The sequence below is a fragment of the Ursus americanus genome, chromosome 32, assembly GCF_024610735.1.
Source record: "Ursus americanus isolate L20-20 chromosome 32, mUrsAme1.1.p, whole genome shotgun sequence".
Lineage (NCBI taxonomy): Eukaryota > Metazoa > Chordata > Mammalia > Carnivora > Ursidae > Ursus > Ursus americanus.
In genome coordinates, this window is record NC_142158.1 from 23,974,621 (window position 1) to 24,000,191 (window position 25,571).

The 25,571-nt window shown below is 43.0% G+C and overlaps 1 protein-coding gene across 5 annotated transcripts in view; it reads left to right on the plus strand.

The window, feature by feature from the left end:
* The window catches only part of CDKAL1 (CDKAL1 threonylcarbamoyladenosine tRNA methylthiotransferase), a 673,848-nt gene that overhangs the window by 601,426 nt on the left and 46,851 nt on the right, over positions 1–25,571 (plus strand). For 3 of the 5 annotated variants that reach the window (XM_087858100.1, XM_087858099.1, XM_045795720.2), the window contains one exon: positions 14,003–15,092. The exons of the other annotated variants lie outside the window; for them this stretch is intronic. In XM_087858100.1, the coding sequence (XP_087714226.1) occupies positions 14,003–14,194 (192 nt within the window). In that variant the 3' untranslated portion in view covers positions 14,195–15,092. Of the gene's footprint in view, positions 1–14,002; positions 15,093–25,571 lie in introns of those variants that run through there. 5 annotated transcript variants of the gene reach the window in all.

A 25,571-nucleotide genomic window follows, 5' to 3' on the forward strand; every position in this document is an offset into this window, starting at 1 on the left:
CATATGATTAATGCCACTGAGCTGTGCACTTGAGAATGATTAAAATAGTGAATTTTATGTTATATGTATCTTACCATAAGAAAAACATTTTTTAAAAATGTTGAATTTCCTCATGCTCACAGTCAAAACAAAAGTCCCAGCCTACAAGGCCTAGTGTCTTGGCCCCGCCATTGCCCTTCTGATGTCATCACTGACCTTTCTAGCCCTTGAATGTGCGGGACCAGCCACACTGGTCTCGGTGCTGCTCCTTGAATGTGAACACACCAGCCATACTCCCTCAGGAGGGCCCTTCCACCTGCCAGTCCCTCTGCTTGGAACCTGCTTCTCTTAGATGCCTACATGACACATTTGTCATCTCCTTCACTCAAGTGTCTGCTGAAATTCTGCCTTAATCAGCGAGTCCTTCCTGAGTAGCTCTCTGTAAAACAGCCACCCCACCACAACCGAGAACCACCCCCCCATTCTTACTCCATTTTTCTTCATGGAAAATCTCCCTGTCAGACACACCACGGATTGATGTGTTTCTTTGTCTCCAGTCACTAAAATGGAAACTCCGTACGTGCTGGGATATTTTGCTTCATTGCTTTCTTTGTCTTTAATGTCTAGAACGGTGCCTGGCATGCAGAGCAAATGCTTAGGAAATGTCTGTTGAATGAATGAATGAATGTATTTGTGTTGGAGGTAGGTAGGTAGATAGACAGATAGACAGACAGATAGATAGATATCCCTTACTAAAAAGGATTGCAGGACCAAATATCTGGTCATCTTATATATCAGTTAACTATTGCCACTATAAATGCCTCATGACACAACCACAGAACTTAGAGCAGTCCAGCTAATCTCAACCGTTGGATGGCTTTTTACCTTTTGACAACCTGGTGTCTGTGAATTGGTGTCTCATTGTGGTTTTGTTTTGTTTTGTTTTGTTTTGTTTTGTTTTTAAAGATTTTATTTATTTATTTGACAGAGATAGAGACAGCCAGCGAGAGAGGGAACACAAGCAGGGGGAGTGGGAGAGGAAGAAGCAGGCTCCCAGCGGAGGAGCCTGATGTGGGGCTCGATCCCACAACGCTGGGATCACGCCCTGAGCTGAAGGCAGGCGCTTAACCGCTGTGCCACCCAGGTGCCCCTCATTGTGTTTTTAACTTGTATTTCTCTAATTCCAAATGAGGTTGGCATATATGTATGCATTTGTTGGATTCCTTTGATATCATTTATTTAGATTTCCTTTTCGATAAAGAGTCTGTGTAAGTCTGTTGCCCATTTTCTTCTGTTGAATTGATACCTTTTTGATTTTTAGGATTTCTTTGTATTATAAAAGTCTGCAGTCAGCTGTATGTGAAGCACGTGTCTTCTCTCCGTTCGTGGTTTGTCTTTTAACCTCCTCGTTGGTGCCTTTAAAATGTCATGTATTTTTGTGATTTAAGAACTGTTTCCCTACCTTGTGCGTTAGAAAGGTTTTCTGCCCATGTTACCTAAAATTTTTCCAGTTCTGCCTTTCCCAGGTTAAATAATCAATCTACCCGGAATTAATTTTTAAGGATGGTGGGTAGGGGTCCAATTTCATTGTTTTATGTGTCTACAGTGAATTGTTCCAGAAAATTGTATTGAAAGTCCACCTTTCCTAGTGGTCTGAAATGACTCTGTTATAAAAATCATGTCTCAACATATATGTGAATCAGTTTCCAGCCCTCTTCCTGGCATCTTCTTGTATTAGTTGTCTTGCTGTGTAACAAAGCTGTGTAACAAATTACCTCAAAATTCAGCAGCTTGAAACAAAAAACATTCATTATCTCAAAGCTTCTTTGGGTCAGAAATCTGGGCACAGCATAGCTAGGGTTCCTCTGACCCCGTGCCTGTTAGGAGGCTGCAGTTGGGGTGTTGACCAGGAGTGTAGTCTCACCTGAAGGGTTAGCTGGGGTAAGAGCTGCCTCCAAGTTCACTTTTGTGGTGATGTTGGGATTCCATTTCCCATGGGTTATCAGATTGAGGTCTTGGTCCTTCCTGGCCATTGGTCAGAGGTCTCCTTCAGTCTCTTCGCATGTGGGCTTCTGCGTAAGACACCTCACAACATGGCAGCTGGCTTTCCTCAGAGCAAGCAAGCAGAGAGAGTGAGAAACAGGGAAGCCACGGTTTTTTGTGACCTAATTTCAGAAGTGGCATCCCATCATTTATGTTGAGTGTTATTAATTAGAAGCAAGGCCAATCAACTCATAGTCAGGGGGAGAGGGAAGTTATTACACAAGGATGTGAATCCCAGCAGGCAAAGATCACTGGGAGCCATCTTGGTGGTTGTCCACCACACTTTTATAGTGATACAAACAGTTAAATCTCCTGGTATTAATCTTCTCTGTCATTTTCAGTGACATTTGGTAGGGTTGTTTATTTTTTTACTTTTTAAAAACTATCCATATTCAAAATGGAAATAGGGGAAATGAGCATGCCTTGGGATGGAGTTTTAGAAGAACACATAATGGAACTTTGGAAATGAGAGGAAAATACAGATGTGAACTTGGTTCAGATGGCCGATTTTAATGTAATCATGGTAAGTGCGTACCATGTAATTTTATTTAACTGGTTTCTCTGAATTTTTCCTAGCTGAATAACTATCACAATGATCTATAGGAAACATTTCACATGTTAGCTCATCATTTATGAGATTCTTTGGACAGAACAAAGCACCTGCCATCTCCTTTATTCATTTTATGCAGTTCATGGAGCTCAATGATGCTAGAACCATATTCCCAGTGTCACTGAAAATGATGCTTAGAACAGGATGGGAGGGTTGCATTGTAATAGTGGTTAGCATCACTCATGGCTTCTTTTTCATTTAAAACACAAACATCTGCCAACACACTCTCATGGTTACCTAGTGGGAAGAAATCCTTGGGAGTAATTATTTTGAGTTGAATTGCTTGCTTAACGATTAACTTTCATACACCTGATTGTTCCATTTGTCGACATCCTTGTTCAAAGCTTCCCGTGTACACTCCATGGAATGAGGGTGGTTTCAGTTGGAGCTTAAGAGATTATCGAAAAGACTTCATCATCAGGAAAGCATCTGGACCCAATTCACCTTTCCTTTCTTCACACCTGTGGTGCCACATTGGTTTGTACAGATGCGTACTTCCACCCAGTGTTTTGGGATAGAGTTCAGATTTCTGCCATCATCATGAACATGGTGATTACCAACTTCACAGTTCTCAGGGAGCCTTATGGTACTGTCTTTATTTCTAGTCCCGTGTGTGTGTGTGTGTGTCTGTCTGTCTGTCTGTCTGTGTACTTGTGTATACATCCATAGCTGATATTGAGGTAACAAAAGAGAGACCTAGTTTTGACACAGTAGATAAATAACTTGGGTTTTAAGTGCAGCTAGTAAGAAAATCTATGTGCCTTCTCTTTGAAGAAGAAAAATTTAAATCACAATGAATAAGAAGTAAAAATAAATGCATCTCCAGCAAGATGTGAGACCTCTGATGACATACCTTTTAGCAAAGCTCACAAGCTCTTGGTTTTTGTAGAACCAAGGAGGTGACGTATAAGCAGATGGCGACACCCCCTGTGGGCAGAGATCTTACACTGTGATATGAACTCTAGATCCTCTTCTTCTACCCTGCACTCCACACACTTCTTTGGTAAATGTAACAAGCCAGGAACTAGGCCAATGTGTAAGGCATTTGAATGGACTCTTGGTGCTGAGTTAAAGAAAGATTAGGAACTTCAAAGAAGGTGACAGAATTCAGGTAGGAGCCCACAACTGGAGGGCTTGAGGAGGCCTTATGAAGGCTGGACCACCACTGTTGTTCATTCCTGATTATCAGGGACTGAGGCAACAGTTTACATTAAGAGGTGCTTCCTTAAGTATATTTTTTGGGAATTAAAATGCAGTCATGAAAGAGATAACTTTCAGATGTGAAGATGATTTTGTATTTAAATGTATTAAATTTTGTATTTAAATTTAAATTAAATTAAAAGAGCAGACTCTACATTCAGGAGAGTTTGAGGATCTTTTCTGATAGCATACTGCACTGCATAGTGTATATTTTAACATAATTTCCTTGCATCAATCCCATATTTGGTGTTGATAGATTTTCTGCATAGGCCATATGTGTAGGCTCGGCTGACAAAAACCAAGAAGGTGATGCTGAACTCTAATTGATCTTGAGTTATGAGTTATTTTCTTGTTCATCCCTCGTAGCTTCCCCTTCAAGCTCTAACAATGCCTTTGAGCCATGAGAAAAATTTACACATAATATTTTGAATCCATTAAAAGAAGTTCAGAGCTTAAGAGTTGTTTTTTGTATCTCTTGAGTCGGATGAATTACCATCTCACAGAAAATAATAATTAGGTGATGGGTTGATGCCGAGCTTTGATTTTTGGTATGATTATCTTATTCTTTCATTTGGCTCAGTTCAAGTCAGAGGGTTGGGCGTCCTGCAAGAGAGGGACCACCCAGACCACGTGCAGGCACATCAGAGCTCTTCCTTTGGTGAATGTCAAGGCAAAATTATTCAGAATATAATCTGAAATGCATTTGATCCTATGGCAGATAGTTTAATAATTTATTTTTGGCCTTATTAGCAAAGCCTTGTATTTACTCTGCTGTCACTAAAACAAGATCATAGTGATTTTGTGTGTGCGGGTATGTTCTGGTTTAAAATTTTTTTCTTTGCGGTTTTAATGACCTAAGAGCAATTACACATTTGAGGTGAGAGGATGTGGGGGGAAATTACATACAAATAATGTCTAATTTACAGTTGCCTGTGCCCAAAAGTGACACAGAAAGGCTGACAGTACTGTGCTCTCATCACGTAACTCTGTGACAGAGGTTTTATCATGTAAATATTCTCCCCAAATAAATGAAAAGGTGTAATTGATTCCAGGTTTGATTTGTGGAGCTCGTTACATGCCAGTGTACCTACAAGACTGATGGATGACACATAGAACATTCTTCGCAGAGACTTGAAGAACTAGAAACTACTGAGATCTTTGGTTCGGAGAGAATCAGGCACTCCTAATTATATGGTATTAAGATGCTCCCAGTTGGAGGAATTGCCTGGAAAAGTAGCAGAGAAAGGTAGCTTGGCACCCTCACCCCCGTGTGTCCTCATAGCTGGTAATGACATGAAGTGCGGGGACAAGGGTGTCTGTCAATCCGAGGAAGGGAGCTGGCACGTGGACCGAGATCGCAGGGCCCTGGCAACACCTGCAGGTGTCCGGGACAGAAGAGCTCATTTAGACGCCGCACGGCAAGATGGGAAGACAGGTGGCGACTCTCTTCCAGGGATATCTTTTATTTGAGCAGAACCAGACCAACTGTTCCTCATTAAAACACATTTTGCAACATGTTCTGATGTGAGCAGATCACGTGTGTGTGTGTGTGTGTGTGTGTGTGTGTGTGTGTGTGTGTGTGTGTGTTCAGAGAAAATTCAGCAGTGCGCCAAAGTCTCGGCATGGCTCAGAACTGCAGGACAGGTGGAGTGCAGTGCCCCCGCAGGACCTGACCTGGCTTTCCTGGAATGGCCTTCTGTAGAGAAACACAAACACCACCATTGCATCCGTGAGATGCAGCAGCAAGTAAAGTGGGTGAAGCTGCTTTGGAAGGAATCTCGATCCTGATAGTCATTTGGGATGCTGTGTCTTGGTTTTTCTCATTTCTTTATATTGCGTTAGAAATGTACCTCTGATGTGTTATTACCGAGGTTGAGCTTAGTGTGACTGAAGCCAAGCCTCTCATCAGCTTTGCCACAGATTACCTGCTCTAGGGGATTGGAATTACGTAGATCGGGAAGGTTGGGATTAAGTCATGTTAACAGCTTCCCTGGGAGTTTGGGGGGAACAAAAGAATGCATATGGAGTACTTAGAATCGTGCCAGGCACGTGGTGACCAGTGCCTAAATGCTTCTCGTCTACTTAGTGTTTTTATATAGAGGCTGTCATCCACCTGTCCTCCTGGATCCTTAGGCTTCTGATTCTGGGGCCATATTACATGCTGCAAGCTATAAATATTTTTCAGGGAGGAAGAACTGCAGGAGAGGCCTCAAAAAGGCAAGACTTTCTCCATTGGAAGGCCAAGCCCATCCAGCTCCCAGGAAAAGGAGAGGATGTTTGCACCTGTATAAAAATATAAATATAGAAGGCAAAGGAACACATAGAAGTACCAATACTCCTTCAGAGAGCATTAATTGACCACCTCCTTCAGATCCTTATCTCTTTCGGCTGAAAAAGCCAGGAGTAGGACACACATGGTGGCTTAGCAGGTCTGCGTGAGCAGAGGCTGAGCCCTGGAGACCCCGTCTTCCTCCACCAGGAAGCTTCATGGCCGACTAGTCATACAGTCACTGGGAGGTGCCCTGTGCCCCTTTACCCTGTAACGTGGAGAACATCAGGCTTCTGTTGGAGTGCATTCTCCCCTGCAGCTGGTTAGCTCCACGTGGACTGAGCACACCCTCTGGTGGGACAACGATGACATGGGGAAGTCACATATGCCAGGAGTGGTAAGGGCAATAACGTGCTCGTACACACACACACACACACGCACACACGCATGCACGCACACACACACGCGCGCACACACACACATGCACGCACACACACACACACACACACAAGATAACCCACGTCCTAATCCCAGCAACCTGTGAATGTGCTGCCTCACATGGCAAAGGGAACTTCAGGTATGTGATTCAATTAAAGGTCGAGATGGAGAAATTATCCTGGGTTATTCCCCGTGGGCCCAGCGTAAATCACAAGGATCCTCACTGAGAAGCCTGTACTACTGGCTTTGAAACTGGAGAGAAAAGGCCACAAGCCAGCGGATACAGGCAGCCTCTAGAAGCTAGATAAAGAGCAAGGAGACTAATTCTCCCCTCAAACTGGCAGAAAGACTGGAGCTCTGCCGACACTTCGACTTTCAAATTTCCGACCTCCGGAATTACAAGAGAATGAATTTGTATTAAAGCCTGAGGTTTGCGGTAATTTATTAGAGTAGCAATAGAAAACTAATACACCATGCTCCTTCTCTGCTGGCAATTTTTTCCCTGTTGGTACGATTGTATTTTTATACTGTGTAGTGTTGATGATGTTCGACCCTACGTTCCATCTACCTAACAATCTTAACAAAAAATCCAGGAGTAGGTAAATGGCAATTTATATGGAAAGCCTATCTGCATCTGTATAAAATGTGCATCTGAAGTACTAAGGAGCAGGTGGAAAGGCAAATAGCCTTTCAGCCAGCACTGCCCAGCCCCCTCAGCGCTGGGCCCTGGGCATGCACTGGTGAGGCTCCTCTCGAGGAGTGCGCACAGATTCACACAGGAGTAGACAGGCCATTTACTACCACTGACAAGTGCCATGATGAAGGCCAGCCAGCAGGATGCCCAGCCCCACAGAGGGGAAGCACCTCACTCATCGGGGCTGTGTGCTGGTTGAGAGAGTTTTTCCTACAGGAGGTCCCGTCTGACTGAGCCCTGGGAAAACAATCATAAGAGGAAGCAGGGGGCAGACAGAGCGTGAAGGGGAGCTGGCTGGGTCAGGCTGGGCACAGAACATAAAACCTTTGTGGGACGGAGAGTGACCTCTTTCCTTCCCTTTTTAGTTTCCTTGAAAAAGATTTTATGACTAAATATCAAAGGAAAAAGCAGATGTAAAAATGAGCCCCTGGCACACATGACCAGTGAAATTGTGGAGTTCAGGTTTCCCTTCATGTATGAGATGGTTTTAGTTAAGAGCCGTTCCAGAAGGCTCGCTCCACAGGGAGAGGCATAGCTTCTTCGTCATGGGTTAGCACTTGCAAGGATAGTACCCAGGACAGGACATCTTCGTCTCAGTGCTGGTGGTAAGTGCTGTGGGAACCTCTGGTCTTCCCCATGTTCTGGGTCACACTCCTGGAATGTAATATAATAGCCCTTCGTGTAGACTTTCTGTATTCCAGGCACCCCACCCAGGGACTGGGTGTATTGCTTCGAACCCTCTTGAAATCATCTTAAGGTGGATATTGACATCTCCGCTTCATAGAAGAGCTAACTAGGCTTCGGGAGTTTAAACCACTTGCCCAGGGTCACACAGCTGCCAAATGTCAGACCCTGGATTCAGTTTCTGCCCTGCCAGAATCTGAAACCCGTGCTCATTCGTTATATACCGTGTGTCCCCTGATGGTGCGGAAGGGACAAAAATGGCCTAAATCAATTAGTCATATTTGAGAAGCAAATAAAATAGTGACTTTATAATTTTACCAAAAGAATATCTGAGGCAGTTTGCCAATTCCATTAGAACCGCAAAACACCATGGAATGTGTTAATCTTCAGTTTTACATGCTCGAAAAACTTAATATGCGTATCTCACTCGATCCTCCTAACAGCCCTATGATGTGAGAATACTAACAGTATCTCCATTTCTTAGGTGATTTTTATGTAGAAACAGAGATCATTTGCCCCAAAATCCTAAAGTGGAGGTGGGATTAGCCCAGAACCAGTGCACTTCCTGGCCCCAGCACTGGTCTCATTTGACCTCAGTGTTCCGAATGGGCTCGGGTGTAGTAAGGCTCCTCTTCCCGTTCCCCAGCCGTGCACGGGCAGCTGCTCAAGGGAGGCGTCATTCAGGATGGACTGTTGTTACCATCCAGCCAGACGGAGTTCTTCTTTCTGAAGTCTTCATTTATCTCCACCTGATTGAAATCTGATCCGTAGACTTCCCGAACAGCAAAGTGGTTTTTGTTTGGTTTTGTTTTCGGTGTAGGTACTTGGTTCTACTTTAACAGATTTATTACTTGAGTAGATTTGATAAGCTATACTTTTGAAAATTAGTAGGATGTGTTAAGAATTAGCAAGAATGTTTAGAAATTAATCAAGGAAACAGTGGGATTTACAAGGTGGGGTAGAGCCCGTGTTAATTAAAGTGAACACTTTCTCAATGTTGCCCTCAGTTTACTCTAACTGGATAAATACAGGGATCTTTTTATTGAACAAAGGTCCTGGCCTGCCTCGTTTCACATTTCTGTTTTGAAAAAGGCATCTCTAAGTGGGGTTTGATTTCTTAAAAAGTGTAAGTTTGAGAGTTGGTGTTTACTTAGTCTTAGCAAGCAATAACATGTCTCATCCTGGGTGTGTTACAATATGAGAGATGGAAGCGCATCTTGAATTTCAAGAATTAACAACCTTTGGTAATAATGTTTAAGAAGTTTAGGGAAGGTTTGAGCCTTCTGTTTAGTTTCTAGAACTATTGGCCATACTAAGTTTTTCTCTAAGTCAGTTATATACAGTGTTCTCCGTGTGTGTGTGTGTGTGTGTGTGTGTGTGTGTGTGTGTAGAAACTTTTACCTTAGCATTGGTTATTTATCATCACCTCATGTAAAAGTACTTTTTGTTTAAATTGTGCCGTAGAAGTGCTGCATTATTTTGTATTCACAAATGCTGCTGCTGACTGGGTAGAGCCCTTTCATAGTTGTATGTTTAGATGTTGGAGTGTCTTGGACTTTAGGAGAAAGTCTTTCTGTTTCCTATATATTTTTTGAAGATTGTATTTATTTATTTGTCAGAGAGAGAGAAAGAGCACAAGCAGAAGGAGAAGCAGGCTCCCTGCTGAGCAAGGAGCCCGATGCAGGGCTCGATCCCAGGACCCTGGGATCATGACCTGAGCCTGAGGCAGATGCTTAACCGACTGAGCCACCCGGCATCCCTCTTATTTTTTTAAGATACTTTCCCTTCAGTATCACAGTGGTGGTGACAATTGAAATGTACAAAGCTAGCTGCCTGCTGAGTACTGTCAGCTGAGAAACCTTTTTTTCCAATCTTTAAAAATATATCATCGGACTCTTTTAATCAAGATCTCAGATCAGTAAAAGGTGAAGATATAAAAGAAGCACAGTGTGGTAGAACAGGCTACATTTTCCCTCTCCTGCTGTGGTGTTTGTCGAGTGCCCACCGTGATCTTAGGGAGAGCGGCCGGTCCGGTGGGTGCGGCTGCCCGTGCACGCTGCTGCTCTCCGTGAGATCCTGCGGTGCACACCTGGCTACGGGGATGGGGGGGTCCGTTATGTCCAGATGTGTTAGGTGTTTGCTGGGAGCACGTGGGGGCAGGGGTGTGAAAGGGAATAAAGTAACACCCGAGGAAGAATGCATACGTTGAATACAACTACAGGTAATCCACTATGGTAATTCAATAAGTCACTTTCATATTTGGAGCAAAATTTTATGGCATATGAGTTAGAAGAAGGAGAAGAAATTTTGTGGAACGGTCATCAAAAGTCCAGGGTTTCTTCAGGCCGAGAGCACAAACACCATAGCTGCATTGCAGCCTTGCGAAGCAGAAGGTGTTCCAAACTCAACCAGGTGCTTAATGCTTCAAGACGTAGCCTGGTCCTGCCCAGGTCAGCCTGACCCCTGACCTGGCACCAGTGGTCACCAAGTGGCAGCTTGGAATTGCAGGTGTGCAACCAAGGTCCAGCATTCAGAATGACGGGTGGAACGGGGGGGAATTCCCCTGCAGCTGGGAGAGATTGCGTTTTACCGGCTACTCTTGGAGGGCCCCCTTCCAAGGCCCTGTACTTAATTCTGTATTCATACTTTTTCCTAAAAAGAGAGCTCCAGTCCCCATGCTATCTGGATCTACTCCTTGGTGAGGAGTCTGTGAACTTACTAAAGTCACGCATGGAAATGTGAGCTGTGCTGTGTGCACGTGGACATAGGCACCTGCCCATTTTTCTGGGGAACGGTCAGTCCGTAGCCTTCACTGGCTTCTCAGAGCCATGTGTGACTCAAAATGTCAAACTCGGGCCAAGGAGACCTCAATCAGCCTCTCAGTTATGGTCTTGTAAACCCAAATTTAAGAAGCGATGGTTTAATTTCTAGAGGCAGTGACTTAGGATTCATGTAGGTTCGTAGCCTGAATCCATCACAGGACACATGGGTCACCAGGGACATGGAGAGGCACGTTTTTGATCATTTGCACCTCTTCTGGAATACACACCCCCATTCACTCATCCACATCTGAACACTTCCTGAGTACCCACTCTATCCCCGTAACTGCGCAGGTCCAAGAACCTGGAGGTGAAGTAGACAGCCTCGCTGCATTTGAAGAGTTCACATTGCTTATGTCATTGTAGCAAAGAAGGACTGCGTTCTCTCCCAAGGCTGCCGGGTCCAGATGAGTGCTGTCCTTGAGACAGTGAGACTACTTTTAGTCAAACTAAAAGTTTGTCAACATATTCTCAGCTCCAAAATATCACACAGAAAGCCAATCTCACAGAGAACAGTCTCCTGGGGCAGGGACAGCTTTGGGTGCACCTCTGAGCTCTCGTCATGCCCCCCCCCTTGCAGGGAAGAAAGCTCCATCTGTTCTGCTGCATGCCCCCTTGTCGAGGGACAGACACCAGCAGGGTGTCGATCCAAACACTTGTGGAGTGCAGAAGTGAATCATGATTCAACTGCCATTGGGTTGGGAGATTTATCCTTGTGGTTAGCAAGGTTTTTAACTTTGCAATTAGTCTCCTAGAGTCAAAGCAAGAATTCTTTCATGTCTATCACATGGAAGTATTAGCCAGTGGAAACTAGATTCTGAAAGTTCCTGTGGGTTCTCCATCAAAAGTCCGTTGTCCCTCCTTCCCAAGCCTTCTGCCATCATTCTAACATAGGTGCTCATCACCACCCACCTCAACTCACCACTGGATCCTCTACTTCCATGCTCTTCCCTCCCCTCAGCCTACCCTGCACATTCCTGCCACTGTCGCCTTCTGGAAAGAACCGTTTCCGCCCTTCTACTGTGCATTGTGAGCTGCAGCTCCCATCTCCCACACAGAGGACGCAGCTGTCAACAAGAGATTCTTAGGGAGCGTGGAAGGGAAGAATAAGCAAAATAAAATGGTCATTGAAACACATTTTGTGCTGCTGTGGATTTCTTGTTCTTCCACAGACATGTCTTATCCTGTCCTGCTCCGGGTCGCCCCCTCGGCCCCCCACATTGTTCTTTGCATCTGTGCTCCCCTGCCCCCCCCACCTCCATCTCTCAAAGCGGAGTTTCAGGTCTCAGCAGGGGAGGCACCAATTCTAAAGCCTCTACATAAGATGGAGATCTTTTATAATAGAATTAAAGTTGTACTTTGGAACGCTAGAACCATCTCGAGAACAGCAGGTGCCCCCTCCCCACTCCTCTGCACACCCCCCAGTAAAAAGTATCAGGGAACCCAGACCTCCTGAAAAGTAGTGTGGTGAGAACTCCTAGCTCTTCATGCTCCTTCCAAGCAGGACTTTCCAGCCTTCTCCATGTCTGATGCACAGAGAAAGTGGTCGTGGCTAGACAGCATACCAGAAGGAGCTGCATGTGGGGGGCCTATCCCTCTGGCCACCCAGACCTTTCAGCTCCCTCTTCGAGTTTGGGGCCGCCCTCTGCAGCAGCACCCCAGCCGGGAATCTCCACCCAGAGGGGTGTGTTTGTGGAATAAAATGGCTTCCATAGTTTTTCCTCTGTCATTTTTTTTTTTCCTGAGTAAATGTGTTTGCATCCCTAAAAGGTAACATTTTTTATATGATTCCATGCTACATAAATGTTATGCTTCATGAATTCTGCCTTGATTCTCCATAAACCAACTCTCACTCTCTCATATATTTTGTGTGTAATCTGGAAAATCATGAGCTTGGCCTAACACTTCAAGGAAAGGAAATGTGATTTATTCATACCTAACTTGAGGCCACCCGGCCCATGGTGGGTGTTTGAACGTGTCTGTGTTGAAGGGGTAACTAAGTGATCGCTGCTTCTTACGTCAGACTAAAAAGCTTCTACACAGCAAAGAAAACCATCAACAAAACAAAAAGGCAACCTACTTGAATGGAGAAAATGTTTACAAATCATATATCTGATATCTGATAAGTAATATCCAAAATATATAAAGAACTCCTATAACTCACTAGCAAAAAAACCAATCTGATTTTAAAAAATGAGCAGAGGATCTGAGTAGATATTTTTCCAGAGAAGACATCCAGATGGCCAACAGGTACATGAAACATGCTAAACACCACTCATCATCAGGGACATGCAAATCAAAACCCCAGTGAGCTGTCACCTCACACCTGTCAGAATGGCTGTTATCAGAAGGACAAGAAGTAACAAGTGTTGGCAAAGAAGCAGAGAAAAGGGCATGTTCTGAGGGAATGTAAATGGGTGCAGCCACTGTGGAAAACAGTATGGAGGTTCCTCAAAAAATTAAAAACAGAAATACCATATGATCCAGCAATTCGTCTTCTGTGCGTTTATCTGAAGAAAAGGAAAACACTCACCCTTGTGTTCCTTGTGGCATGATTTACAGTGTCCAAAATACAGAAACAGCCTAAATGTTCGGTGTCTTTATCCAAAGAAGATGTGGGATATATATCGTGTGTATGTGTATATGTAGATATGAATATTACTGAGCCATAAAAAAGAGGGAAATCTTACCATTTGCAACAACATGGATGGACCTTTAGGGAATTATGCTAAGTGAATTAAGTCCGAGAAGGACAAATACCATATGGGCTCAATTATATGTGGAATCTTTAAAAAAAAAAAAAAAAAAAGAGCTCATAGATCCAGAGTATAGATGGGTGGTTGGTAGGGATGGGGGTGGGTGAGATGGCTGAAGGGGGTTAAAAGGTGGAAACTTCCAGTTACAGCAGGAATAAGCCCTGGGGTGTCATGCGCAGCAGGGTGACTGTAGTTAACAATACTATGTTGCATATTAGAAACAATACTATGTTGCATATTTGAAAGTTACCAAGAGAGGAGATCTTAAAAAAATTCTCATCACAAGAAAAAAAACTGTAAGTGTGCATGGCAGTGGATGTTAACCAGACTCGTTGTGGTCATTATGCTGCACACCAGAACAAATAACTATGTTACGTGTCAATTACATCACGGTAAAGAGAAAAAAAAAGACAGCTTCTTCTAGGGACTCATGACTTGTCTGATAGTCACAGTAGGGCTGTTTTGTATCTTAAAATCACTTTTTTCCCCTCTATGTTTCCGTCTTCATAGGAATTCAGAAATAGGCTTGGGAATCACCCGAGCTCGGTGCCCCACACTTCTGCTGCGGCTCGGCGGGACCCCGCGAGCTCCCGAACGGCGCCCCGCTTGCAAAGGCTCCATCAAGACTGCGCACTGAGGGTGTCTGTGGGCCTGGCTCTGTGTGCTCTCCTTCTGGCTTTTTTGGTCAAAGTCTATAATTAAAGCACAACTAAATGAAGCATTTGTGAAGACTGAATTTCTAATTAAAATCTGCAATGAACAGAAAAGCAACCACATCAGTCCTCCAAGAGCTGGAATTGATACTGGTCTCACCGCCCCCGCGTCAGCCATACTTTTTAATGAGGCTTACTGTGTCTCTCATTGAGTTGGGTCATCGGTTATTTGACCTAACACCTACTAACTGTTGCCATAGCATATCTTTTAAATTAAGTTCCTTTTGGTTTATTTGCAGCAGGAAATGCAAGTGGTTGCATTTTTCTTTAAGCCTCCAGTCTTCAAGTCAGAACTTAATTGTACGGTGGATCTGGTCATCTTTTCCTGATGTGGGAAGAATTTTGAGTCTTCAATAAACATTTAAAAATGTATCTTTCTCTTTATGCTTTGTTTGGAGTCCCAATGCTACAGATATCTTATTTTTCACAGCAGATGTGTTCCTGGAAAGTTTATATGGAAACCCATGTTTGGAACAAGACTTCTCTTGGAATGCGCGGGGAGAGTCGCCAAGTAAAGGACTCTCGGTGACATTTTTGAGAAGTGTAAGGAGTCACCCACTTCTTCGTCACCCACAAACTTTCAGAAACTGGATTTGTTTAAAACCAGCTGTGCCCCTTCTCTGACAGTTTTGATCAATGGCACCAAATGTTTATTTCTGCCTGACATCATTGGCCTTTACTAAGTACAATGACTTATTTCGCAATAGAAGGAATTGATGTACTAAGCGATCTTACGAACATCAGAATTTAAATGTTACTTGGATTGTACAGGCACAGGGAAATCAGGTGCCCCCTGGTTACCATAGGACATTTCATTTTTAAACCCACACCCTGTTCATCTTCTCCTTTTATGTGTCTTTTAAGGAATCCAAATTAAAATTTATTTATGTCATCAGTTGGTGAGCTAACAAAACAAGCAAAGCAAAACTAGTGTTAATACATTTCTCCAGAACCTGGTATGTGCTTCTAAGAAGAAATCCCATTTCTAACGCAGAAGACCTGCCAGGCTGCTCCCAGAGCCCCCCAGGGGAACATGCATTTGGGATGCTAGTGAGTCAAGACAAGAAGGATGTTTATACTTCCCATCTCACCCGTTCCCCACTCTTTCCCTCTTACCCCTCCCGTTTCTTTCCCCACCTCCTGCTCTTTCCTCCACTCTGTTCCCTTCAGCTGTCCTTCCTGTGAAAGAAGGGCACACCCAGGCATCCAGCAGTCCCACTGCCCCTCCCCCACTGTGATGGGACTTCTCAAGGATTGTTTCAGCCCAGCCGTATGGGGTCCCCCCACTCCACCTGTCCTGTTTCTGATCCCCAGTTGGGCGGCAACTTCATTTTGCTCAGAGGTTCAGAAGGTATAAAAGCCCTGCACCAGGGCCCAGGTCATGTGTGATATTTACCATCCTGGTGAGCAGTTGGCTGGACCGGCAGCTATGGTCTGAAAACCCAGCTTGCTTTTCTCCGTGACCTCTGCTGGAGGGAGAGAGGGGGAAAGGGTGTGCTGGTTGCTGACAGCGCAGTTCTTGTGGACAGGATGAGCAGCCGGGAGCCCTCGGAGCCAGTGTGGTCATCAGGAAAGCCGTCCCCTTTCCAGCTCCTCTCCTCCCTGCTCACCGTGCTCCTGCACATCTCTCACCCCTTTGGAGTTGGGCCTGGCCTCGTGACCTTTGCCGGCCCATGCGGTGGGAGAGGAAGCATCAGATCTTCGAGGCAGACGTGTTCAGAACGGGGGTACAGTCGCCATATGCTCTTCCCGCCACGAGGGTGATGATGGGCACACACGTCAGGATGAAGCTTTCCTGGGCCTGAGTCCCCGAGGGAGCGCGAGGAGCAGAGCCCCCTACCAGCCCGTGCCGGACGTCGTGTGACGCCGCCGAGATGGGGAGCTGTCAGCACAGAATGACCAGACCGTCCTGATTCATACGGAGTCAGCCGTGGTGGGACGGTTCACTTCTTTGTGAATACAGCCCCGGACGTGCCTCCTGTTTTCTTTTCGTGTTTTCCCTTAGTGCCAAAGTCTTTTTTTTTTTCTTTCCTTTCTTTTTTTTTTTAATAGCGATTTTTCCTGCTGAAAAGAAAACTGTCCTGGCTCATTCAGGCTGCTCTAACAACACCATCGACCGGACGGCTTATAACCAGCAGCAATCTATCTCTCATAGTTCTGGAGACTGGACGGTCCAAGGTCAAGGTGCTGGCAGATTTAGTATCTTGGGAGGACTCACTTCCTGCTGCGCAGATGGCCGTCGCTTATGCCCCTCCCGTGGGGGGGGGGGCTCTCTGCCTCGTGAGCGCACTGATCCCATTGCCGGCGCGCCGCCCTCATCCCCCAGTCCCTCTCAAAGGCCCCACCTCCCACTGTCACATTTTTAAATAAAGATTTATTAATCAAGTTTCTTTTCTCTCTTCCTCCTCCTCTCTCCCTCTTTCATTCTGTCTTCCTTGGTTCATCAAGTGTGAGATAGTCAGTTGGAGAACGTGAAAAAATTCTTTGGTGAAAACTTTGCTTTGTTGCTGGGGAAATGTGTCTAAACATCAGATTTCCATATGTCTTTCAGTCAAAACATACGCTTTTCTGTTGACTTCGGTCCAGGTTGAAGATTTCAGTCACGGGGGGAGAATTGGAGTTACAGATGAACTTCAAGAAGTCTTATCATGATAGCACAAACATAGAGGAAAGGAAAGGAAGGGCAAGAGGGAGGGGAGGGAGGAAAAGAAAGAAAGAAAAATGAAAGAGGGGTAAAGATACTCTTAAGATTTGCCTGGCCCCTGAGGCACCCCAGGGTATTTTAAATGTTTGCGGGAAACAGTGACATCTGTCAGATACCGTGCAAGCTAGTCGCTCAGAATGGTTCCATTTCAACATTGGAATGCACACTTTTCCACGATGCCGTGTCTAAGACTGGATTTTAGGCAGTCGCTGTGACAAAAAAGCAAGTATCGAGTGAAAATGTGGAACAGGAACTGAAGACAATCTTATTTCATGGTTTGAGAAGTTGTGCAGTGCGCAACAGATGCACGTGTTCCATTAATAAGTAATTACGGTAATTTTTGAATAAAATAAAACTATATTTATTTCAATTTACTCATATTACTTTTTCACATAGATTTTGTAAGATGTTTAAGACACAAGTATTAAGTTGTTAGTACCCAGCTACTCAGTAAACAGGATGGTTGGCTGTTTCTGTTTTTTAGAGGATCCATGCCAAATTTATATTTAACCTGGGGTCCTAATTCTTTCCCAAAGTATGTTTTTTAGTTTTTAATTTATTAATAGCACGTGTTTAATAAATTTGCACCTGTCTAACCATTGAGCTAGAGTTTATGATGTTGAAACTATACAATCTGGGGCACCTGGGTGGCTCAGTCAATTGAGTGTCTGGCTCTTGGTTTCAGCTCAGATCATGATCTTGGGGTCCTGGGATCGAGCCCCATCTTGGGCTCTGTGCTCAGTAGGGAGTCTGCTTAGGATTCTCTCTCTCTCTCTGTGCCCCTCCCACTTCCCGCTTGCTCATGTGTATGCGATCTCTCTCTGAAATAAATAAATAAATAAATAAATAAATAAATAAATAAATAAATAAATAAATAAGAAACTATAAAATTTGAGTTAAGGAACTATAAAGGAGTCAAGGATCTGAACCAACTGGAGTCAGACCTCAGTAGTTTCCTCAGACCTCAGTACAAACTGGAGTCAGGTAGTTTAGGGAAAGAGCATGAGGTTTTTGACATCAGCAAAAGTTTGGTTTAAGTTGTAGCCGGACCGCTTTCTGAGCCTCATCTGTAAAACAGAGAGACAATTCTACAACAGGGTCACTGAAAGATGAAATGGGATCACATATATCAAGTAGTATGTCCTTGGCACATGTAATTTTTTCCCCTTTCATGATTTACTTTAGCCATTTAAACGTGAAAACCAATTTTATAAATAAGGTTCGGTGGTTTTAAATTCTGATATTAACCCACGACCACCCAAAAGAATTATATGTGGAATAAAAAGATTCCTGCCTCAAGGGACTTAGAGTCTAATTCTAACAAATGCAGCAAAGGAAGAAAAATTCAAAGAAAATGGATTGCAGCTGTATTTGAGGAGATCAAATTAATGAATGATGTGGTGCACAGATTTGGGTGGCCGATCCAAGATCAAGAAGGAGATTTTCCATGACCAAAGATGAAAAGAGCAAGCAGATTAATAGGAGACCTAGAAGTCATGCCCTTCCCCCACCCTGCCTTGGGGGTGAAAGGAAATGTAGACACTATTATTCTTCATTAGTTTTCTGTCAATTATTTCCTACTAGTACTGTTTCTTGGGGTTCCATAGCCAAAATATCCCAACTGTGTAGAGCTTGAAGCAAAGAGTTTCATTTGGTCTCTTATGGTCTTCCTAGTTAATGGACATCTGAATACACTTATGAATACCGATGAGGCAAGTGGCCAGAAAAAAATAATTTAAAAAAATGTTTATGTAAATATGCGTATTTATATATTTCATATATATACGCATGTATTTTTAAACCCAACCTTGGATCAAGATAAGAGAAAACTTGAAATTCAGAAAAGCCTAAAGAACTAGAAGTTTTAAATGTTAGGTTTATCTAATCTGCTTTTAATATGCCTACTTAATCATAGTAACTACAGATGTTATTCCAGTCTGTCTGATTCCAAGGTCCAAGCTTTTAACTTCTGCTTTTACCCACAGTTTACATAAAGAGGAATAAAACATGTGGTTTTTAAATAGACCTAGAGATTTTCAAATAGATACAAAGTATGTTGTTGACGTGTTATACTTGGGTCCAGCCTTTGTGAACTAAAGTATACCGTCCACATACTGTATGCATAAGTAATGAGGCTACTTACAAACTACAGCTTACTTTTACATGGAGTGTTATCTCCCTTGAAGAGTCACTTTGGAATGACTCTGATAGCACTCAGTCCTGAATGTAGTTCCTAGTGCTATCTTATGAGCCTCTACCCTTGCGGAGGAATATGTTGGCTCAGGTCATGATCTTAGGGTCCTGGGATCAAGTTCCGAATCAGGTTCTTTGCTCTGTAGGGAGTCTGCTTCTCTCTCTCCCTCTGCCCCTCCCCCCACTTGTGTGCTCACTGTCTGTCTCTGTGAAACAAATAAAATCTAAAAAAAAAATTAACGTATCTGGTGAGTGACGATTAGATTGAACTAGTTGTATTAGTAGGGGTCCCTGGGAAAATTCTTTTGTGGACCTTGGCCCTTTTAAGACAATGCCTTGCAGTAGTACGCCTTTCTTCCTTAAACACTAGACTTTCCCCTGAATAGCATGAACAAAGAAAAGTTCAGGAGCAAATGGCTTCACAAACATATAAAGGATAATTAACACAAGTCCTTTTCATACATTTTCAAGAAATGAAAAAGGATGAAACATTTTCTAACTCATTCTATGAGGCCAGCATTACCTTGATATTAGAGCCAAATAAAGAAATCCACAAGAAAAGAAAATGGAAAACCGAGGTCCCTTATGAATGTAAGTGTAAAAATACTTAAAGTATTAGCAAGTTGATTTCAACAGCATATTAAAAGGATTATTTATCATGACCTAATGGGATTTACCCCAGGAATGCAAGGGTGGTTCAACATAAAAATCAACATTACAGATCACACTTATAAATTAAAAAGGAAATAAAAACATTTGATCATCTCAACTTACACAGCAAAAGCATTTGACAAAATCCAACACCCTTTGATGACAAAAACTTCTTAGAAAACTAGGAATGGAAGGAAAATTCTTCAACATGATAAAGGGTATTAATGAAAACCCACAGCTCACACCATACTCAGTGGTAAAAGACTTTAAGTTTTAGGGGTGCCTGGGTAGTGCAGTTGTTAAGCGTCTGCCTTCGGCTCAGGGCGTGATCCCAGCGTTCTGGGATCGAGCCCCACATCAGGCTCCTCCGCTGGGAGCCTGCTTCTTCCTCTCCCACTCCCCCTGCTTGTGTTCCCTCCCTCGCTGGCTGTCTCTATGTCAAATAAATAAATAAAATCTTTAAAAAAAAAAAAGTTTTACCCCCAAGATCAGGAACATGACAAGGATGCCCACTATCACTGGCTGCTATAAAACATTGTACTGGAGTTCTAGTGAGAGCTATTTGCAGAGAAAAATAAAAAGCATCCAAATTGAAAAGGAAGAGGTAAAACTATATTTGTAGATTACATGATCCTATGTATAGAAAATCCCAAAGAATTCACAAGAAAGCTGTTAGACCTAATAAATACGGCATAGTTGTAGATTATAAGATAAACACATATAAATCAGTTGTTTTTCTATACACTAGCAATGAACCATTAAAAAAAAAAAGGCAATTCCATTTACGATAGCATCTAGAGAATTAAATACTGAAGACTAAATTTAACAAGGGCAGCAAAAGACTTGTATGCTGAAAACTATAAACCATTGGTGAAAGAAAATTTTAAGTATCTAAATAAATGTAAAGATACCCCATGTTCACGGAAAAGAAGACTTAACCATTGTTTAAAAAGTACCTAATGCAAGCTACAGATTCAATGCAATACCTATCAAAAGAGCTTTTTTTTTTTTTTTTTTGCATAAATGGAAAAGCCAACCCAAATTCATATGGAATTGCAAGTGGTCCCTAATTGCCAAAACAATCTTGAAAAAGAATAACAAAGTTTGGGGCGCCTGGATGGCTCAGTAGGTTGAGCATCTGACTTGATTTCGGCTCGGGTCATGATCTCAGGGTCATGAGATCGAGCCTCACATCGGGCACTGTGCTCAGCATGGAGTCTGCTTAGAATTCTCTTTCCCTCTGCCCCTCCCCTGACTTTCACACACCATCTATCTGAATAAATAAAATCTTTAAAAAAAATCATAAGTTCAAAGACTGACAAATACTTCTCAACTTCAAAACTCACAACATGACTGCAGTAATTAAAACAATATGGTACTGGCATAGAACAGACATATAGACCAATGGAATAGAGTAGAAATCCCAGAAAAAAAAATTTTCACATATATAGTCAATTGATTTTTGAAAAGAGAGCCAAAACCATTCAATAAAAAACGACAGTCTTTTCAACAAATGGTATTGGGAAAACTGGGTATCTATATACAAGAAAGTAAAGTTTGTCTTCTACCTTGCTGCATATATGAAAATGAATTTAAAATGGGTAAAAGACCAAAATAAAAGCTTAATTTATAGAACTTCTAGAAGAAAACAAAACATTGGGGAAAATCTTCCTGACTTTCAATTTGTTAATAATTTCATAGATGTGATACCAAAATGCAGGAAACAAAAGAAAGATTTTGGACTTCATCAAAATTAACTTTTGTATATCAAAGGACTCTATCAAGAAAGCAAAAAGACAACCTACAGAATGGGAGAAAAATATTTGCAAAACCTATCTCTGGCAAGAGATTAATATCCAGAATACATAAAGAAGTCCTGTAACTCAACAACCCACTACTGAACAACCCAATTAAAAAAATGCGTAGGGGCGCCTGAGTGGCTCAGTCAGTAGAGCATCCGACTCTTGATTTTGGCTGAGGTCATGATCTCCTGGGTCATGGGATTGAGCTCTCAGTCAGCCTCCGCACTCAGCGAGGAGTCTGCTTGAGGATTCTCTCCCTCTACTCCTCCTCCCACCTACACAGGTGCGATAAGTTTGTTTTTTGTGTTTTTTTTTTTAATGTGTAAGGGACTTAAGTAGACATTTCTCCAAAGAAGATACACACATGGCCAATAAGCACATGAAAAGATGCTCAATATCATTACTCATTAGGAAACTGCAAATCAGGGCACCTGGGTGGCTCAGTCAGTTAAGCATCTGACTCTTGATTTTAGGTCAGATCATGATTTCAGGGTCCTGGGATCGAGCCATGTGTCAGGCTCCATGCTCAGTGGGGAGTTTGCTTGAGATTCTTTCTCTCCCTCTCCCTCTGCCCCCCCTCAAATAAATCTTTGTTAAAAAAGGAAAATGCAAATCAAAATCACAGTGAGGTATAACTTCATACCCATTAAGATGGCTGCCATTAACAGGAAAAATAATGTTGACAGTATAGAGAAATTGGAACCCTTATATATTACTGGTGAAAATGTAAAACGGGTCAGCCACGGTGGGAAATAGCTTGGCAGTTCTTCAAAATTTAAACCTAGGATTACCTTATGACCCAACAATTCTATTCTAGATGTCTGTGTGTGTGTGGGGGGGGGGGACTCTAACAGATGCCTGTATACCTGTATGTTCATAGCAACATTATTCATAATAGCAAAAGGTGGAAACAACCCAAATGTCCATTGATAGATGAATGTATAAACACAATGTAGTAAACAAAGGAGTATCAGCCTTAAAAATGAAGTGAAATTCTGACATCATGGATGAACCTCGAAAACATGATGCTTAGTGAAATAAGCCAGACACAGGGCAAATATTGTATGGTACCACTCACAGGAGGCACTCAGACTAGACAAATACCTAGATGCAGAAAGTAGAATGGAAGTGACCAGGAGCTGAGGGGGGTAGGAAAGAGGGAGTAATTGTTTAATGGGTACAGAATTTATGTTGGGTGTGATGAAAGAGTTTTATAAATAGATCATGCTGGTGGTTATACATACGACACTTTATTTAGTAGATTTATTTAATGCCACTGAATTATACACTTAGAAATTGTTACAATGGTCACTGTTCCGTTATGCATATTTCACCAAAATTAGAAAGGTGTTGAAGTATAAAAGTTCATGGTGAATTTGAGGCAGAGCGTAGTTAGAGCAAAAGATGTATAAGGGAAGTGACTGGAAATTAAGAAATAAGCTCAGGTCACATTTGTGAAGTTTTTTGATGCCATTTTTGATGCAGTTCTAAGGAATCTAGACTTTATCCGATAGTCAAGGAAGAGCCACTCCAGCCTTCTAAACAGACTTCTAAACACTGCAGGCTCCAAAGAGATCCTGTTTGGAAACATAAGCTTTGACAACGCGGAGGATGGCTGGTTCTCCTGTTGATGCTCCAAGCCAGTGGCTTCCTCTTAACCTGACGCAGGATGACACCTTTGGGAACATACAAAGTAATAACCACTCTTTCAGGACCATGAAGGAAGGCTTAGGTGGAGTTAAATCTCTGCACTTCATCTTGAATTTTCCACCTGCTGCTAAGCTTTTAATTTGTCCGTTTCTAGGAGAACCGTGAGCAGACCTCCGCTTAGCCAAGTTAGTTCGCGATGGTTCTTGTCATTGCTGTTACTGACACTGGTGTTGCTGATACGGGGGTTGCTTTGTTTTACATCTGCTGCTGTAACACCCAACACAACCTGGTGTGTGGATCCCGTAGTTATTTTCATTAAGAAAGTGCTTCACTAAGAGTCAAGCTCCTATCTTTGTAGCTGAGCATCTTTGGTCCGTCATCTTTGCTTTGGCACTCCCACGCCGAGTCGCGTCTGGGAACCTAGCAATCCTCTGTCCCTCCAGCACCGGCTACCTTCTCTGGGTATCTACTGCGATTCGAGTGAGTGACTCCTGCTCTCTGGTTTTGATTCTGTTAGTACATCTGCTAGTTAAGGATTCAAATGCTGTCTTCTCAAGAAATGGATGTGAAGATTTAACCGAAAAGCCACCTGTGATAACCATCTCAGGCTGTGATCCTTAGAGAACAAATGCTCCTGGCTTTTTGTCTCATTTTTTTGTTTTTAGCCAGCATGACGTCTGCTATCTTACTTGGCGTCATTTGAGATGTCGGGGAAGGGCTTCTACTGCCCACAGACACCAAGTCATGGCGCACTACCCTTGATTCCAACCTTCACAGGAAAAGTCTAAATTCCTCATTATTGGCCCATTGACATATTAAAACTTGTCACATCTATAAGGCCAGAAAAACTAGACTATAATTTGGTCTCCACTCCCTGTTTTGGGTGTGACTAAGTAAACCCGACTCTAGCCCAGTCTCTCACCCAGGAAACAGTGGTGAATCGTCAATCTCATGTCTCATTTGGTTCCAAGAGTGAAATCGGAAGTCAAACAGAAAATGAACCAGGAGACCGGGCTTAGAGAGTCCGGGTCCCACCTGGAGGAAGTAAAGGATCTTCTGAAATTTACTTTTACATTTTTACATGGAGAAACAATCAAGATAGGTTGGGTTTTGTCTCATTTAAGAGAATGATCTGCAAACCTTCAAAGGAAGGTGTGTTGTGTCTGTCATCCTTGACCACTCCCCACCTTTCCTGTTTTTATATCATTTTTTGTCTCTGATTCTCCAATAGATTTTATACTCATACATTCCTTCCATGTGGAAGCTCTCTAATCCCATCTGGGCAAAATAAGATTCTAACGTCTTCAATTAAGGTCCCTCTTCTCTCTTTCCTTCTTAACACAGCATCCACCAAGATTTCTGAAGTTAGAAAGGTCAAAAGTTCCAAAGCAATCTTACAAAAAGCAGCAGTTGGCTGGATAGCAGTCTCAAAAATGTAATCTCATCAACCAGATTGCCTTGGGCAATCAGAATTATACAAGCTACAAGAGAATTCAGTAGCTAAAAATGTTGTATTTCGGGTCGAAGAATATCTGTAATGCCTTTAGACATACAAATCAAAAGGAGAGTGAGGGGGAGCAATTTAACACCAGCTTTTCCTCACGCTATGTGGCAAAGTCAAGGTGACTGAGGAGCCGCAGTAACTTCAATTAATATTAAAAGCAACACCTGTGGCTACCCAACAGCGAAGTCACAAATAGAAACTCCCAGAGAGTCACTACTGGCTGCCTTCTGCTAAACAGCCCTAAACAGCCTGTTTCTCCTAATGCGTCAGGGAGTTAAACTTTCTCACAGAAATATTTGAAATTTGAGTTGAGATTTGAATAGGTTGCATGGAAAGACTGCTCTTTCTCAATGCTTGACAGAAAGAGGTCAGTGTGTTTCTCTTTGCTTCACCTAGGACCTGGTTTTGCTTGAAAAGGCAGGTGTGGTAACCCTAAGCCTAGAATAAGAAGAGGGGCTCATGGAACCCATGGAGTTAGACCCCCTTATTTTATAGATGGACAAACTTAAGTTTAGGACATGTTTAAGGGACTTGTCTGTGCCGTCCCTCTAGTTGGGAGCATTTCTAAACAGAGATCAGAAGTGTTCTCTTTGGTGTCGAGATGGAACTCTACACCTACCTGCGTCCAGACATGTATCTTAACTGAGCACGTCTCTTGAGGCTCCCCTCACAGCTAAGAGAGTATCTATGCAGCCCAGTGTCAGCTTGGGCCAGAGGTGTCCCCTACAACTGTCTTCATCCCCCGAGTTCTTAGTCCCAAGAGAGAAGGCAGCAAGAAAAGGTGGGTGGGGGTGGGGGTAGGGGAGCTGTGCTGAATTGACCCACATTGACTTTTGTCTCTCCACTGGAATGGGGTTCTAGA